General features: G+C 42.3%; 2 protein-coding genes across 3 annotated transcripts in view; both read right to left on the bottom strand.

Annotated features, from left to right (window-relative positions):
- Nucleotides 1-201: 201 nt before the first annotated feature.
- Nucleotides 202-2,777, bottom strand: HSPA2 (heat shock protein family A (Hsp70) member 2). Its single transcript, XM_005149603.2, has one exon. It carries the CDS (start codon nt 2,503-2,505, stop codon nt 601-603), a length of 1,905 nt encoding a protein of 634 aa, XP_005149660.1. The 5' UTR covers nt 2,506-2,777; the 3' UTR covers nt 202-600.
- A 5,887-nt stretch (nt 2,778-8,664) lies between these two features.
- ZBTB1 (zinc finger and BTB domain containing 1) overlaps nt 8,665-17,767 on the bottom strand; it is a 29,399-nt gene continuing 20,296 nt past the window's right edge. Inside the window, exon 3 of one of the 2 annotated variants that reach the window (XM_034062305.1) lies at nt 8,665-10,517. In XM_034062305.1, the coding sequence (XP_033918196.1) occupies nt 10,481-10,517 (37 nt within the window). In that variant the 3' untranslated portion in view covers nt 8,665-10,480. The remainder of the gene's footprint in view (nt 10,518-17,767) is intronic. The other variant, XM_034062306.1, reaches the window with a different exon arrangement.

Here is a 17,767-nt window from a genome sequence, read left to right as displayed (position 1 = left end):
TTTCCCTCCCCAGGGTGTCCTCTGTTCCAACGAGCTGCCACCCCCCATCCCACTGCAGCAGCCACCTTACCCACATTCTGCTCCCAGCACCTTCCTGGGTGCAGGAGCACAGAGGCTGCAGACACCACCAGGAAGGTCTTCCTCACACACCCCTCCCACAGCTACCCCCTACCATCCCTTCACAGAGAGCAGGAAGATAAGTTTATGCTTTAAATAAGTTTTATTTATTACCAAAATTTCCAGAAGCTGAATTTGGCATATATTTTTAATCTTCTATAAAGATTCTCATGCATAACTTGAAACTTGTCAGCTGCAACAGTCAAGTGGTTACTTTAGAAGAGACACTTAAACAGAGACAAACATCCAGAGTACAAACAGCTGTATCTGAATTAACAAAACTTGTCTATTACTAACCTTATAAAGCAGGATGTGCCTTCCCTTTTATCAAAACCAAGCTGACAGATTTGCCTTTATACACACCCAACAGAATGAACTCTGTTCTCGGCAAGGACGTTTTCCTTAAAGGTTAGAAAAAAATAAAACAAAACAAAGCAAAGAATGGAGTGACTGTCCATTAACCAGTCTATGTTTCAGTCCTCTTTAATCTACTTCTTCAATGGTTGGGCCACCAGAGCCACCCGCCCCGGCACCTCCAGCCCCCTGGTACAATTTTGTGACGATCGGGTTGCAGAGTTTCTCCAGCTCTTTCTGTTTATGCTCATACTCTTCCTTCTCAGCCATCTGGTTGCGATCGAGCCACGAGACCACTTCCCGGCACTTGTCGAGCACTTTCTGCTTGTCCTGGTCACTTATCTTTCCCTTCAGTTTCTCATCCTCCACTGTCTGCTTCATGTTGTAAGTGTAGGACTCGAGGGAGTTCTTGGCAGACACCCTATCTCTGTTAGCTTCATCCTCTGCTTTGTATTTCTCTGCTTCTTGCACCATACGGTCAATGTCATCCTTGCTAAGGCGACCCTTGTCATTGGTGATGGTGATCTTGTTCTCCTTACCCGTGCTCTTGTCCACAGCACTGACATTCAGAATACCATTGGCATCAATATCAAAAGTGACCTCGATCTGGGGGACTCCACGGGGTGCTGGGGGGATGCCCGTTAGGTCAAACTTGCCCAGCAAGTTGTTGTCCTTTGTCATAGCCCTTTCACCCTCATATACCTGGACCAGGACACTGCTCTGGTTGTCTGAATAGGTGGTGAAGGTCTGAGTTTGTTTGGTGGGAATAGTGGTGTTGCGCTTGATGAGAGCAGTCATCACTCCACCAGCTGTCTCAATGCCCAGGGACAGGGGGGTGACATCCAACAGCAGCAGATCCTGCACATTCTCAGACTTGTCTCCCATGAGAATAGCTGCTTGCACTGCAGCACCGTAAGCAACAGCCTCATCAGGGTTGATGCTCTTGTTGAGCTCTTTGCCATTGAAGAAGTCCTGTAACAGCTTCTGGATCTTGGGGATACGAGTAGAGCCACCCACCAGCACAATCTCTTGGATCTGGCCCTTGTCTAGCTTGGCATCACGCAGAGCCTTCTCCACTGGCTCCAGGGTGCCACGGAAAAGATCTGCATTGAGCTCCTCAAAGCGGGCACGGGTAATAGAGGTGTAGAAGTCAATACCCTCGAAAAGGGAGTCAATCTCAATGCTAGCTTGTGTGGAAGAGCTGAGGGTGCGCTTTGCCCTCTCACAAGCCGTACGCAGCCGCCTCACCGCGCGCTTGTTGCCAGCAATGTCACGCTTGTGCTTACGCTTGAATTCTTCCACAAAATGGTTCACCATACGGTTGTCAAAGTCCTCCCCACCCAGATGGGTGTCACCAGCTGTGGACTTCACTTCAAAGATTCCATCCTCAATAGTAAGGATGGACACATCAAAAGTACCCCCTCCCAAGTCAAAGATGAGCACATTCTTCTCACCAGCTCGAGTACCTTTCTTGTCCAGACCATAGGCTATAGCAGCTGCTGTGGGCTCATTGATAATACGCATCACATTAAGACCAGTGATGGTGCCAGCATCTTTGGTAGCCTGGCGCTGGGAGTCATTGAAGTAAGCAGGCACTGTAATGACGGCATTCTGCACTTTGCGCCCCAGATAGGCCTCAGCAATCTCCTTCATCTTGGTTAGGACCATAGAGCTGATCTCCTCTGGGAAGAAAGTCTTCATCTCACCTTTGTACTCCACTTGCACCTTGGGCTTGCCACTGTCATTCACCACACGGAAGGGCCAGTGCTTCATATCCGACTGCACCGTGGGGTCATCATACTTGCGGCCGATGAGACGTTTAGCATCAAAGATGGTGTTGGTAGGGTTCATAGCCACCTGGTTCTTGGCTGCATCACCAATGAGGCGCTCTGTATCAGTGAAGGCCACATAGCTGGGTGTGGTTCGGTTCCCTTGGTCGTTAGCGATGATCTCCACTTTGCCATGCTGGAAGACACCCACGCAGGAGTACGTGGTGCCCAGGTCGATGCCGATTGCCGGCCCTTTGCCAGACATGATGTCAGGTTGCTCTGATCAGCCGCTCACCCACGCTGGCCGCTCCCGCCACCCGCTCTCGCTGCTTTCCGCGGCGCGATGTGCCAGCCCGCTGCCGCTGCCGCACACTTTATAGCCGGCTGGGCCGTCTTCTGGAACCTGCCAGAACCCTGATGGCCAATCTGGACACCCGCCCGCCGCCACCGACCAATCGCCACTGAGAATTACCGGAGAGTACCCACCTCCTCCCTACTGGCCAATCAGAGCCGTGGGTCCCACCCGCCAGCCCAGCCCTCCCCGCTGTATGGCTGCCAGACGAACCCCTTCTTCCTGGTCCTTCTCGATCCGTCTCGTCTTGCAGCCTGCGCCATAGCCCTCCACCAATCACCACACGCGCTTGGCACTGGCCCCGCCCCCGCCCCAAATTTTGCGAGAAAGTTCCCGCAGACATTCGAAGCAGGGCCGGTGATTGACATCACCGCCATCCAATGGGGATCGAGCCGCCGCGTTCGGGAGGGGTACGCTGGGTGGTCGCTATGCGACTCGCCTGTCCGTCCTCCTGAGGGCAGTGGCGTGAGGGGGAAGCGTGGCCGCGCCTCCCGGTGTGTGCTCCAGGGCTGCGGTCATCCCGCAGCCGGCCGCCAGCTGATGGGGAATTTACCCTTATTTGGTTGCGAGGAGGCAGAAATTCAGCTCTCTCCCCCCACCCCCCTCTCTCCGTCTAGTCCCCCCCACACCCGCGGCTTGTAAGTGCCAAACGGCAGCCGAGCTGTGTCCGCCCTGTCGCCGCGATCCCGGTGGGACCAGGGCTGAGGCGCCGCCAGCCTGAGGAGACCCCCTCCGCAGCGCCGGTGGCTTGTCGCCCTCCCGCCATGGCAGAGGGAAGGTTCCGCAGCAAGCGAAGGCTGAGGCGGTTTTTAGCCTTATTTCGGCAGCAGTTGGCTGGCTGACAGCCCTCCGCGCACATACCCGCTCGGGCGGGCTCCCCCCTCGCCCTGAGCGGCCGCAGTCGGTGGTCAGTCACGGCTTGTGGGTAGCGCCGGTGTGGCAGGTAGCCTGTCCCGGTACCGGGAGGCAAACATGGAAAGAGGAGGTTTGGGAAGCCCTGTTGCTGTGTGCTTCTGCGTGGTGACCATTCTTGAAACGTCTCCAAATTTTTTTCTGTTGTGCTAATGCGGAATGTCGTCACGCCTACATTTAGCAAAAGCTATGAAGCTGTTAACTCGGAGCTGGGAAAGTGCTTTGATGGAAATCTATTACACATGAAAATGCGCTGCTGTGCTTCCTCCAAATTACTCTTCCTTACTTTGAGACAAACGCTTCAAAATATTCCAGTAAGGAGAGCAAAATACCACACCGAGTTCTTTTTTTCCTCCGAGGCTTAGTGAGTAGCTCCTTTACGATAGCTACTTTAAAAGTGAGGCTAAAAGTCTGCCACCCACAGACTTCACGTGTTCCGTGAGAGAAGGATTAAATACGCTGCACGCTTAAAACATCACTAATTTTGTCCCCAGCCTTCAGCGTTACGCTCTAGCAGCCCTTACAGAAAACACGCTACAGCTTTTCCCAGCCTGTTTTTTTTTCACGCAGTTATTATCGATACTCCAACTCCCGTTCAAAAACATCTTTGTTGCGATTAGTACGGTTTTCGAAACCTTTTTGCAAGACACGAAGATTCCACCTCTTTTGTGTGGTATGTGTGTATGTAGTTCTGAGATGGAAGAGCTTCACTTTCTGACAGTAAATACTGTACATGCTTAAGTAACTATTACTCTCCCACAGATCCTGGTCTTCTTTCACACAGGTTCTGACCTCGGGGAAATCCGAGTAAGTTAGTGGAAAATGGAAACAGTCAGCTCTCCCTGCCTCCAACAGGAGCTGCTCTTTATATACCGTATGCATATTTCTTTGATGCGGAGGGTGTCGGTTTCTCCTGTAGTTAGACCAGTGACTGATTCATCACCAAGCTATCTTTTCCTGTAATTCACTGCTACTTCATTCAGTTGATTGTATCGTATGGAGAGAGGAGAAATGCCAGAGCAATACAGAGAGGTGGTTGATAAATTCCATTTCAGCTGAAAAGTTGGTATTGTTATTTGTGTCCCTGTGAGGATTGTCCCTTAGGAGCACTAGTAATACACAAGAACCCTGTTTTGATAGCTGCAGTACAAACTCAGATCATGTTACTTCCAAGTAAAAAGAGGATTCCTACCTCAAAAAGGTATGTAGAGAAACAAAGATGGAGATAAGAAATAATACAATATCGATTAGCACAATAACCAGGCTTTGCAGCAAAATTCATCTGATACCCCTTTTAAGTGTAGCTGTAATCAATCAGGTTTTTACCAGATTTAGAAGTGACATTTCATTAATTTTGGCCTAAAACTTAATACATGTTTTACCAGCTCAGGCACAAAATACATGCAACTTCAGACAAAACTTGTTTGGGGTTTCCTTGGCCCAGTAACTAGTATGGCCCTGATATATGGTTGTACTGATACCCAGATGTGTTGATATCCCAGATGTGCTGATAACCTGTTAAAAAGCTCTTTGCATTGACTGGGTTACTGCTTATCCTGATAGTACTCCCTCAGTCCTATTTATTTCATCATTTGAATTGTTTTGCTATAGTAAATTTGGGGGAAAGATCTTGGAGGAATTTTAATTCTTATGGTGTAAATGACACTCTTGTTGTCAGTCTCAGGAAAAATCAAAAGGTCTGTAGACTCAGGCTACCAAATATTTAATTTAGCTTATTGCAGAAATGCTTCTTTTCCATTTGAGCACATAGGTGCTGTTTTCTTCTTATACAACGATATGTACAGGTCTGAGCTGCTCTTTAAGCTGTTGTTCCTAATCAGAAGTTCATGTGATGTTCTTGCCATCACCTCTCATTTCTTAACAATGTCCTTAGAGAAAGTCCTGTTTAACTAGAGGGAGCAACCTCCAAAACATCATTAAACATTTCCCTTTTCTCAGCAGAGCTATTACAAGCCTGCTTTTTGTCAGCAGTTCTCTAAGACTTTTTGAACAATTTGTGGACCGACTCATCTATGCTGTCATACTCTTATATGGGAAGAGCCTCATGATTTTCTTTTATGTTGCTTCACATGCAGTCATGTTATAGGTGAGCTAAACAGACTGGTTCAGAAATTAAAGAGTGAGCTTATGGTGAGGACTTCAGCATAAGTCTGATTATCCCTTTAACAAAACATTTGCTGTTACTCTCCCATCCTGAATGTGTAAGCCATATTTTCCTAGTAACTTTCAGAACAAGTTGGCACCTCTGGAAGTAGGAGGCCTCTTTCTGATGCATTTATTTATGTTTAGGATCAATAATACACCCGTGAGTCCTGTTTGGCAGCATTATGTAATGTGCTGTAGGATCTTCTCCATTACACCACCCAGCCAGAAATGAAGGTGGTATTTAGATTCTTCAATGAAGCAAGAGCTCAATATCTGGCACAGAGCTAAGAATTCAGCCCTTTTCTTTATCTTGGTATTTCATAAGGCAGTGTAGTCTAAAAATAGGAGTGAATACAAGTTACAGTTCAGTCAGACATCAGCCACTTGAATCATTAAAATGATAAAAGTTAAAATGCAATGATTTGTTCAGGTTTGAAAATCATAAGCCTTTAGACCTTAAATTCTGTTATCCATTTCCCTTGTATCCATTTGCCTCATATCCATTTTCCTAGCAAATCTATCCAGAATATTGCATAAATCAGATTGTATTGGTGAGGATAAATGAATTATTTTATAATACAGCAGTCAGTTCAGAAAAGTCTAACAGCTGTGCTAAGAATGAAGAATACTTTGCCATAATATCTTTTAATCACTGAAATTCTTCATCTCATTTATATTTGTGAATATATGTCTAGTAACTGAAACTCAGACAAGAACTATCAGTATATAAAATGACAATATTCTTCTGACAAGGTGCTGCTGTATTAAAAATCATCGTGTATGTGGGAGGGAACCATGTAACTTTTTATGTTACTTTTTTATATACTTCCACTTTTTGCACAGAGATACTCCTTGTTAATTTGAAAGCAGCCACAATACATAATTTTTCTTAAATAAGTGTTTCTTTGTGAATAACAAAGTTCTGATAATCAGTATGTTCTTGGCAGATTACACAACTGCATGATCGCTAATATGGACATAGTCAGAACAGCAGAATATAGGGCAGGGTAATTTGGTATTGCCAAACCAGAAGTTCAAAAATCATGAGTCAGATCTCCTAAAATTATAAACCTAGTTTAAAATTACGAGCTTAAAAAACACATATGGCTTTATTTACCTTCTGGCTTTTTAATCTTTAGCATATGGTCTGATCACACTTTTATGATATTCCATGTAATCTGCAGAGCTATTTTTTTAAAGAAAAAATAAAACAGCTGATTTACACCATCTCACAACAAAAACTAAGTTGCTTCAGATTGATTAGACTCAATAAAATCATGGAAGTTGCCAACACTGATTAAGCTAATGCTTGATGTTTCAAGGAATAATTATTTTATAATTAAGTGGTTTTAAAACACATTTATTTACATAGACTTCTGACAGTTGCGGAGGCATGATTAAAAGCTGGGGTTAGTATCACTAGTGCTAACCAGATGAACTGGTGTGCTGTGCATTTTAGGCAGTCCTTTACTTTCCTAGAACTGTGGCCTCCTCTTCTTGCAGTCAGTGCCAGCTCTACTGACAGTAATAAAATTTGTACTCTAGGTTTCCCTGCTCTTGCAGGGTGGTTGGACTAGATGATCTTTCAAGGTCCCTTGCAACCCTTGGGATTCTGGGACTTTAAAGCAGATAGTTTGCAAGTAATAATAGAATCAGATCAGAAAAGGACCTTAGTAAGTCATTTAGTCTCATTTTGTGTCTAACTAAAATCTCATTTCTTGCAATTTAAGGTAATTTTTTTCCCTCTTTCAATTGTGGGTATGAGGAAAAGTGATTTTATTCTTTTATATATATGAAAAAAACATGTTTTCCTTTTATCATCTTTTCTGTAAAGATGACCTAAAATCATTCAATCTGCCCTCAAAGGCAAAGTTCTCACAGCTTCTAGCCTTTCTCATTGCTTTCTTCTGGATTCTCTGCATGCAACTTGTATCTTCAAGTGCATGATCAAAACTGGAGATGTTACTAGCTCATGTCTTAGAAGTTCTGAAGGAGCAGATTATACTCCAATTTAGACATTTAGGTTTTACCCTTATTTGCAACAGCATGATGCTCCAGACTAATTTGCAGGATTTGATCCAAAATAACACATTTATTCTTTTCAATGGAAATTGAAAGTGTAGATTTAGATGAGATCTTGGGAATTTCTTTACTGTGAGGGGGGTGAGACATTGGAACAGGTTGCCCAGAGAAGCTGTGGCTGCCCCAACCCTCTAAGTGTTTGAGGCCAGGTTGGACAGGACTTGGAGCAACCTGATCTAGTGGAAGGTGTCCTTGCCCATAGCAGGGGGGTTGGAACTGGATGATCTTTAAGGTCCCTTCCAACCCAACCCACTGCATGCTTCTGTGAAATTAAGCAATTGTTCCTTTACTTTCACGGCTAATGATTCCATCTTGCACTTGTTCCTAGTTCCTACTAGGTAACATGTTTTCGGATCACATCTGCACCTTGCCAGGATTATTCTGAATTCTGATCTTACCTTCTAGTATACTTGAAGTCGAACTCTGCTTAGTCTTGTCTGAAGATATTAAAAGGATACTCTGCATGGTCCAGGGGGTGAATAAATGAAAAGAGATCATTTTGTCTAGAACTGGTGTGAATGGGATTAAACAACATACTGTAATTATTGCCAGTAACTGTAAACTACAGTTACTGTAAGTCTTAAGGGAAACAGTGTACTGTAAACATAAGCAAAGACCAATACTTCATACTCAGAGATCAATATAATTTGATTAATTGCTCAGATTCACTTAGATGCTTAGTGTAAAGAATGTTTATAATAAGTGAACTGTAGCAGCAGTAAAGATTTCTCTTCTTTTCTCATTCCTATGATTATTTGGGTTTTACTCATCTGTTTTCCTTCTTGTCATTCTTAGCAGGTGAATGGGAAAAATGCAGGAGCAGATGAAACAGGTGGTAACTGGAACTTCACCCTGTTGTCAGGACTGTTATTATTTCAGGTATCAGATGGAATTAAATGAAAATAATAAGCAGATTTGTAAGAACATTTTATTAGAGATACTGTATCAAAGCACAGAATAAGCTTTAAAGATGATGAAAACTAATCTGGAATGTCTTCAGCGTTACTCTACATAGACTACAAATAATTGCTAAGTTACAGAACAGTCACAGCCTGTTCTAGATGTCCCACGCTAAGTGTACTGTTGAAGGCCTGTCTTTAGGTGATGCTATAAACATAATGCTCTTTTCTCCTCTGCTTCATGGTGGTCTTACTGTAAAGGTCCTTCCTGTTCTCTATGGCAAGGACACCCCATTTTCTATTAGAGTTGCCAGCTACATTATCCTTCACCCTGCAGAATCCCCAGTGGGATCTGGCCTTGTCCAGATAGTGACCATCTTCCCCTTTGCTCCAGCACAGCCACTGGGAAGAAGCATCAGCATTCCAGTATTGTACTGAAGGCTTTTAAAATGCCTACATTAATGTTCAAGGTGTTATGTGTTAATAGAGCCAATACTTTCAACATCTATATACTGAAATGTTTGGGGCTGTGTAATTAGATTAAGCAACCACATTCAAAAATATCTGAACATCTTTTCTTGCATTTGTATAGCAACTTTATAAACTCAAAAAGAGTAAAGCAAGCACAGACACATGCCCTATACAAGCTGCAATACAGACAGTATTTTACACACTTCATAACAACAGTAATGAAAATTAATGCCAATTATATATAAAATTATAGACAGACTCTTCTTGAGATAACAGTTATACTGAACAATGAAACATCCTTTTATAGTCATGAGTAGAATTAGTAAGATGCGTAACTATAGCAGAATATAGATCAGCATGTTTAGGCTGCTTACATGTCTCGGTCTGACCCATTGCTGTCTGGGGGAAACAAAAGAATATTTTTTTTTTTTAATCCATGCTGGCCCTAAATTGAAACATTTACTGCCTTGGTTTTTTGGGTAGGGCTTTTCTTCCCCCCAACTAATTTAGCTGTAAACATTCTAAAAAATGCATTAAAATGCATAAAAAATGCTTAAATCTAAACATGAATGCCTGCTTCTCCTCTTCAAGACAGGTTTTGCAAGGCTTAGATCCAGAACAAGGTGCATCCTGTGCCCTGTGAAGATTATTTCACATTTACTCATCTCCTTGTTTTTTAAAATTTTTCACCATTCGTGTAATAAGACCAGAGCACCATTTCTTTACTATCCACATATAAGCACTGTGCTTCATGGAGGGTCCGCTTCAGCTTGCAAATGATGATCATGGCAGCAGGGGAATCGGGTCAGCTGGATCTTTCTCACCGTCCTGTCCTTCCTCTGCTTTCAAGACTTTTCTTTTTCACCTCACACTTTTTTTTCATTTCTTTCTTTTTTTTTAACACATGATAAGTTTAGCATTGTGCACAAGTATATAATTCTAATGTTTGAACTAAAAAAATCTAAGCAGTTTTTTGACAGAAACTCTAAGAAGCCTTATTTCAGAAAAGGAGCACTCCGGCACATGAATAGCAAATTCTGCAAACTCATTTCAGTGCAGCCCTTAACACCTGGCATCTGCCTCTTTTGGCTGTCTGCTCCATGAAAGGAGTCTTCAAATCTGTTTTTAACAGGTGTAAATAATAGTCACAAGGAGGTAAGTTTTATCATACAGAGAGGAGTCCAACACAACTTTTACTGCAAGTTCTAATTTGACTGTTTTGGTGCCTTTTGCGACTGCTGCAGTATGTCAAAAAAGGAAAGGTGGTGCCAATTCAGATCTGGCACACGCAGTTCTGAGTTTTTATGAAATCTTTTGACGACCAGTTCTTCCTCATGTCTTCTCCAAACCTGGTTCTCTCAGTTGTTCAGAAGCTTAGAAGTCCCTATTTCACTACTGCCATGCAGAAAAGAAATGCAAGAAAAATATTAAAAGTCAGAAGCCCACACTCCAGTACTGTATTTGCTAGCATGATGTGGTCCCTCCCACCTCACTATGGTGTGGTTTTGCTCCAAATACCCATACTTCAGTTCTATTCAGAGCACCTACCACAATCAGGAGCTCTGTTTAAAAGCCATACAGTTAATTTCCTTCAACCCCTACCCTAAGGAAACATAATTTAACCTTCAACCATGTTTTGACCTTGTTTCAGAAGCTTTTGTTTGTTCTTTTCTCCTTTGCCTTCCATTTGCAAAACAGCTAAAGATTTGCTGAAGAAAAACTTGTCTTTACTTTCCAGCAGTAGTTTATGACTTAGCTTAGTAGATGCTGAAAAAATTGCATGACTATTACTTCTCCTCAGCCTGGATTTCTCATAGCTTAGAACCCCCCTTACTCTGGAATACTTATTACTGCTTCATATTTGCTTCTGGGGTTTGGGTTGTGTTTTTTTGTGGGTTTTTTGTTAAATGCAGATAAATAATATAAATATCTACAATTCCCATAAGTCTCTTGTGACCAAACTAATTTATAACAAAAATGCGCAGCTCTGTATCTGAAATGAACAGTCAAGAAACTGGAAATATGTGGATGTAACCTTTAAAGACAGTCCCTGGGTTTTTTTGTTGGTGCACCAACTGCTTTTTCTGGATATGTAAATCATGTTGTACAAATACACAACTGTCCTGCTTCTGGGTAATTTACACTTGCTGTGTCTATGCGTACTATGGCAGCCTGGACCAAGTAGCTATTCTACACTGCAGAGGAGGAAAAGCTTCGAAGCTGCACATAAGGCAGGTTTATCAGCTGTCTGCATTACTTACCTGCTAGAGCATCCTCAAGGCCAGCTCAGGGCTAAATTTGCTGGCACACTTTCGAGAGGAAAGCCTTGGGAGTGGTGTGCATTGTAATATACCCTGTGTGACATGTGGCCAGGCCCTCACAGCATATGCCAGGTCCACAACTGACTGTGTATTTTATTTGCTCTCTGTATCATGGTACATCTGCTTCATGGTAGGCAAAAAAGCAACCTGGGACAAATTACTTTTGTTTCATGACAGGAGGGTGATGTGAACATGCAGGTCTTGGGCAAACTGCTAGGTTCAAAGTACTGCTGGTTCTGGCAGCAAGTACGTATGTCTACCTACTACTTTCCTCAAATCTCTGAGGGGAATTCATTGGCCTGATGCTGTTATCTTGAAGTAGCTTTTTACCTGACTAGCTCAAAGGTCAGGAAATGCCTTTTTTTTTTTTTGTAAACTAACAAAGGATAAAAAAATGGTATTCTAACTACAGTATGCATGTGAACATTACTTTTCCCCAGGCAACATCAGTGTTTAACACTGCTGTTTATCAAGATGCTGGCCTGCATTTTACAGTCAAAGATCTCTGTCATTTGCAGATCATATGTAGCTCACACAGTGTGACTGAGCTTCTTGACACCACCACCCTCAAATACACCAACTACGCTGTGTGGGACCACCTCTGAATGTGGGAAGATAGGTTGCCTATGAATATTAAATTACATTTTTCCGATGAGACTGCAAAAATACTGTAAACCAGTGCCAACTGTGGTGGTATGGTGTACATGCAGAACTGTGAACACCCAAGAACTGCTGGCACTGGTAACAGCTTTTAGCCCACAGTAAGCTAGAGTTAAAATGTTGTGCCCTCCTCCCAGACTCTAAAATCCTCTCGCTACCCTGAAAACAGAAGCTGTTTAAGGAATGCACAGCTGCAAGAGGATCTGCTTCACTCTTCACACAGTAAACTCTGCTCAAATGTGGAAACGTTTTGAGCTTTTTAAATGGAAATACGCGTTTCCAGTTATCCACCAGATGGAGCTCATACCTCCTCACCACACAAATGAACATCTGCAAAGTTAAAGCTCTTCAGAGATATTATAACGGATGCAGTTTCTTTCACTCATAAAAGTCAGAGGAAGTCTATGATTAGCTGGATGTTTACAAATAAAAGGAGGATCTGGAGATAGATCAAAGATAACCCCAGATTTGGCATGATATCAAGTTCCTGTACTAATAGCTTCTGCATCAGTTTGACTGTTACATTATGTGATTGATCTCATCATGTATTAATAATGCTTTTTAATTCTTAGCACATTTATTAGAAGTCTTAAGATTCAGACAGCTAAAAAAAAAAATAAAAAACCACCCCACAGCTAACAAGATCTCCCAGGTTCCATTTAAGAGAAGCACCTGCTGGGTTCTTCCTTACCCTGCTTTCTGCAATGTAAAAGGTGTCAAGAGGCAAAGATAAGCACAGTTCAAAAATCTGAAGAATTAAATACTTCAAGCTTAGTAAATAGGAGCAGTAGCACTTAAAGCCTGTTCCTCTAATGATCTATATAGCTCCGATGGTCCAGTCATACCATACAGGCTTTTTACTGGGCAGTTTGTAGTTCATCCAGGATCTCAGTAACTTTGGCACAACCCCAATGACTGGGGAGAAAAGCACATCCAAAATAAAAGATTAGGGTGTGTGAAATACACTGAGTTAATGTGTATGTGTTTTAAGGGACATCTTTGTTTTGACACTGGGTAACAAACCAACATAGCCTGTGAGGTCTGGAAGGCCACAGACTATTCCTACTTTCATAGTACTGCTCTGTTTGAAGCTAGTATTTCTATTTGGGGTCTAAGCCACACTGAACTTGATCCAATAAACATTCTCCAAAGGAAACTGCCTTTGAACTGTTTAACTCTTTGTCCAGCAAACTAAAGTTGAAGGACCCGTAATAATTACTATAAGATTTTTGTGTGTGTATTAAGCAACCTATTTTTCAGTTTCTAGGTTACTTATCATCAGGATCTCTGTCTTTTCTGGCAAAACTGACCATGTTTAGCAACAGCCTTTAAATTCTAAGTGAAACACAACCCTGTCTGAAAGCAGACTAGGTGGGGCTCTTTCTTACACTTAAGGCATGCAGACTGTGCCAGTGTCATGTTTGGCAGCATATATAAGTGTACACAAATTATATTTAATCTACTTGATAGAGCAGTCCAGAGATCCAAGCTCTCTCCTGGGCTGTGCAACATAGTAGGACAATTTCTTCATCTGTTCTAAGGGATCCTATCCTGTATTTCCTCTATAAAACTACTGTATCTGTCCTGAAAGAGGGATATTCTGAATTTAATCTCTTAGATTGTTTCCACTTTGTGTAAGTAGTTAAATAATGAATGGCTAGAAACCCAGACCTAAGTAGTTTGGCAGCCAGGGCTCTACCAGCAGGTACCAATAGGAACCCCATAGGCAGGGAGGAAACAGGCACTGTCTTTAGCATCCTGAATAAATGCTCTCATAATGACTTGTGTAAAAGGAAAGAGTGTAACTGATACCAGAAGTATCTGGTGTATGTATTGCCAAAACCAAAAGTAATCTATGGTATTCAGCAAACTTTCTTTTTTTTAGCCAGTGTATCTGCATTTCCACAAACTTTTGTGGTCTTGGGGCTTTTGCCATGGAGAGGACATTATATTATTTCTCCCATCCATTTTCTGGGGAGTTAGAAGCAGAAGTCCCTCTGGTGACCATCCCCAATATAGTGAGATGGTTACCTAAAAAAAGGGGAGGATAGATTGAGTTGCGTAGGGTCAATTGAACATGTGAGAACTATTGAAATAGGCAAATTCTTAGTCCTAGTCACTGCTTTAAAACAGAAAACACATCTTCCCATTTCAAAATAACAGAAGGCAAATGGAAGAGCCAGAAGGATGAATTTTTTAAATAGCAGCTTTGTCATCAAGGGAGATGGGGGAGAAGATATGGGAAAAGACTGATTTTTACATCTTTCATGTTGGCAACGCTGCTGCTGCAAGAGACAGTGGCAATTGCTGACACTGGTGGCACTTTCCCTGACAGACACGTTGCGAAACCAAGGGCTTACAGGCAGTCCTGATTTCCAGTGGACGTCCCACAATGCACATAGCCTCCAAGAGCTGTCTTCTCATTCCCTATCAGGAGTCTTGAGATGTCTACAAAACCACAGATGTACTGAGATCATCTCTGATTTGCAACCAAAAAAAAACTACACCCCAAAATCTCAATTGATGCAAATCACAGCTGAGTTTGAGTGAAAACAACAGCAACACTAGGATTTCATCAGAGAGGGAAGATCTTGAACAGCTCTGAAACACCTAATTTTTTTTCTCCCATAGGAAATGTTAGATGCTGCATTGTTCTTGTGGTTGTAGCTGCAGGAAGATTTACTATGATTTTATTATGACGGAAGGCCCAGAAAAGGATTAAAACTTTCCTGTTTTCTTGCAAGAGAAAAGATACTGACCACTTCTGAAATTCTAGGTTCTTGGGGTGAGGTGTGCCACGGTAGCTACGCAAATCAGTTTGTCAAAATCTGGCCTTGGACTGTCTGCCTATTTCTCATTTCATAATTCTGTTCCCTGGAATATATTAATACAAAACTTTAAAGACGTATTTTCAACTACTTATATATATAGCGTAGTAAATGGCAGTAGGGGTTTTGTGTTATGCCTTAGCAATTAAACCGTTCGTATCTCAATCCGTGGGGGCTACATTCTTTGGATTTTCCTTCCTAACTCTCCGGGAGTTGGGGGACTTGGTTTAAACCACGACAGCTGCGCACAAATTACTGAAAATAGTTTCTCTAAAAGCATGAGACACGTCACTGTTTTCCTTGTTGACTTAAAACCCAAACCAGAACAAAACCCCAAAACTACAAGACATTTGAGGGCAATAATGACCTAAAGAAAAATCTGGTAGCATTTCTCTTGTAAAATTGTCACTGGTCATTCAAGTACACGACAAGGAACATGGGCTGTTTGTCTCAGGGCTGAATATTTATAGTCATGATGAACTGACTCCTGAGTCATGAGCTCTGTGGCACTGTACCACATTAAAATTTGTCTTTCTGCATGAAAAAAATAAAACAGAATCACAATTAATTCCAGAATTTTAGAAGTGACTGTAGAAGTGGCAGAAGACAATTTATAAAACATGTCCTTGGCATCTCCCCCCTTCGAAATCTCAACCTAAAAACATGTCTTGAGACTACACTGCACAGCAGTATTTTAGGAGTTTTTTGAAGTTGAAATAAAACATAGAAAACTGAGAACTATAGAAAAGTCAGCTTTTACAAATATGTTCCTAATTTCTAGCCTTCAACAGATTTTTATGAAGTGAAATTAGAGATGCTTTGTCCTGTACGTCTTTAAGTCTGTGACAAGCATCAAACCAGCTGAGAATTAGGGAAATCAGAGTATTTGATTTTTAACCCTTTCAGATTAGAAATCACTTAGGAGTCAGAAGCAGGCATATGTGGATGTAACAGGTATCATCAGCATCTCCTTAAAGAATTGTCCTGAGTTTTCAATATTAGTTCAGAAAGTAGATGACTGCCCCTCTTATCGCAAGACCAGAGAAGAGAATGTTGTGAGTAGCGAGGGGCACGGAGCAGTAGGAGAGCAGGGGTCCAGCCACCAAGCGTGTGAGCAGCACAGCTGCATCTGGGCCCACAGCTGGAGGGCACGAAGACCAGAGGAAGGTGGGAGCCAGTCCTGGTGTTTGGCAGGACAAGGGGCCCAGCTTGTTCCTGGCCTTAGGCCAAGCCAACCACACGAACCCAGTAGCGTGGAATACCAGTCTGTTTCAAGAAAGGTTAAGAAAGCTCCAGAGCATATTTGAAGGATGAACTGAACACAGGAGGGTTTCCAGTTCTTGTAAAGAGGGCAGATAGCACAGTTGTGTCTCATTTGCATGTAAGAGGCTGGGCTGCCTTTTTTCCTTATCAGGAAATAGGAGATGAATGTAAGAGTTCAGCTTCCAGGAGGATGCTTGGGGGAGACAGAAATGAAGTTAAGCTCAGGATGTGCTGGCACAGCTGGTTTAAGCAAATGAGCCCTCTCCCAGCCACTTACTTCTCCCCTCCAGTCACCCCTTCTATTGTGCTAGCACTAAATCTGACATAGAGCTGGAAAGCACAGCAGGGAACTGGTCCAGCCAAAAAATAACCCCCACAGGGAATAAAAAAAGGCCCATTGTTTGATTCAGTTCATTGTGAAGCTACCTAAATATGTGCTTTTGACAATGGAGAGGGTGGCACACAAGAGCTATGAGAGCTGAAACAAGGTGGCGAAGGAGTAAGGAGCTACCAGGGCTCAAGGTGGCACTGCCTTCAGGAGCAAACTTACATCCTCACTAGCAGCCGAGATACTTGTGATACTTTAGCACTAGTAAGTTAAAATACAATAGTATAGTTACATTTATAACAATGTATTTTTAATATATTGGGCAGTACATTTCCTGTCTGGCACTTTGAATAAAAAGTATGCTGAACTTTTCTCCATTAACCTGTTAAATAGGTAAGTCTCCTAATAAAAGCAGAAATTTGTAGAATTCTGATATTCTGATCTATTCAAATCAAGATTTCTCCACAGACCTGTTGGCTAGAAGTATCATACACAAAGGGAAATACTCTTTGAACTCAAAACTTGCCAATAAGCATTTACAAATACATGTAAACTTTTCCTCTGAAACTGAAAAAGAAGTTTAACAGCTTTTGTGGCATTTTGAAGTGCATTCCAGGCCTTCATGAATTCCCTCTTCTTAACTTTCAGTAAACACTGAAAGCTAAGAGCTAGGCTATTGGCTATTTACAAATTATTTTCAGGGTTGCAGCCCACACCACTGCCAGAGTTAGGAGAACAATAGAACAGAGAGGTCCTCCAAAAATATGAATAGATCACTTAAAAACTTAAGTCAGAACATCCAGCTGGTCTTTCTCTTTCTGGCTGTGCCTTGTGGAACGTGGTATGCTTACACCTCCACTCTCAAAGATCAAGTGCTTTGACACTCTAACAGACCACGTAGGATAGTAGGGAGATGCAAAGGAACTATGCTATGATGACATAGTACAAATGTGTTAGAGGAAACAGAAGTCTAAATGAAGTATTGTTTGCTGCTCTTCACTATCTTTCAAGTAACAGTAACATTTCTAAGATATTGCAACTGCAATTGTTGTTTTGGTATTTTTTTCAGGTCTGCTTTCACTCTATCTGCACAGCAAGGAATGCTTATCACGATAGGAGTGCTGAAACACAATTCTTTCACTCTCCTGCAGATGTCTCATTCTGGGGAGAACACCCCTGTCCTCAAGAGTGAGCAGCCCCAGACTGCCTGAGCACCCACCCCTTTTCCCCTTCACAAAAACCAAA

The sequence above is a fragment of the Melopsittacus undulatus genome, chromosome 4, assembly GCF_012275295.1.
Source record: "Melopsittacus undulatus isolate bMelUnd1 chromosome 4, bMelUnd1.mat.Z, whole genome shotgun sequence".
Lineage (NCBI taxonomy): Eukaryota > Metazoa > Chordata > Aves > Psittaciformes > Psittaculidae > Melopsittacus > Melopsittacus undulatus.
Note: the sequence above shows the minus strand (reverse complement) of the source record. Positions and strands in the feature narration are given on the sequence as shown.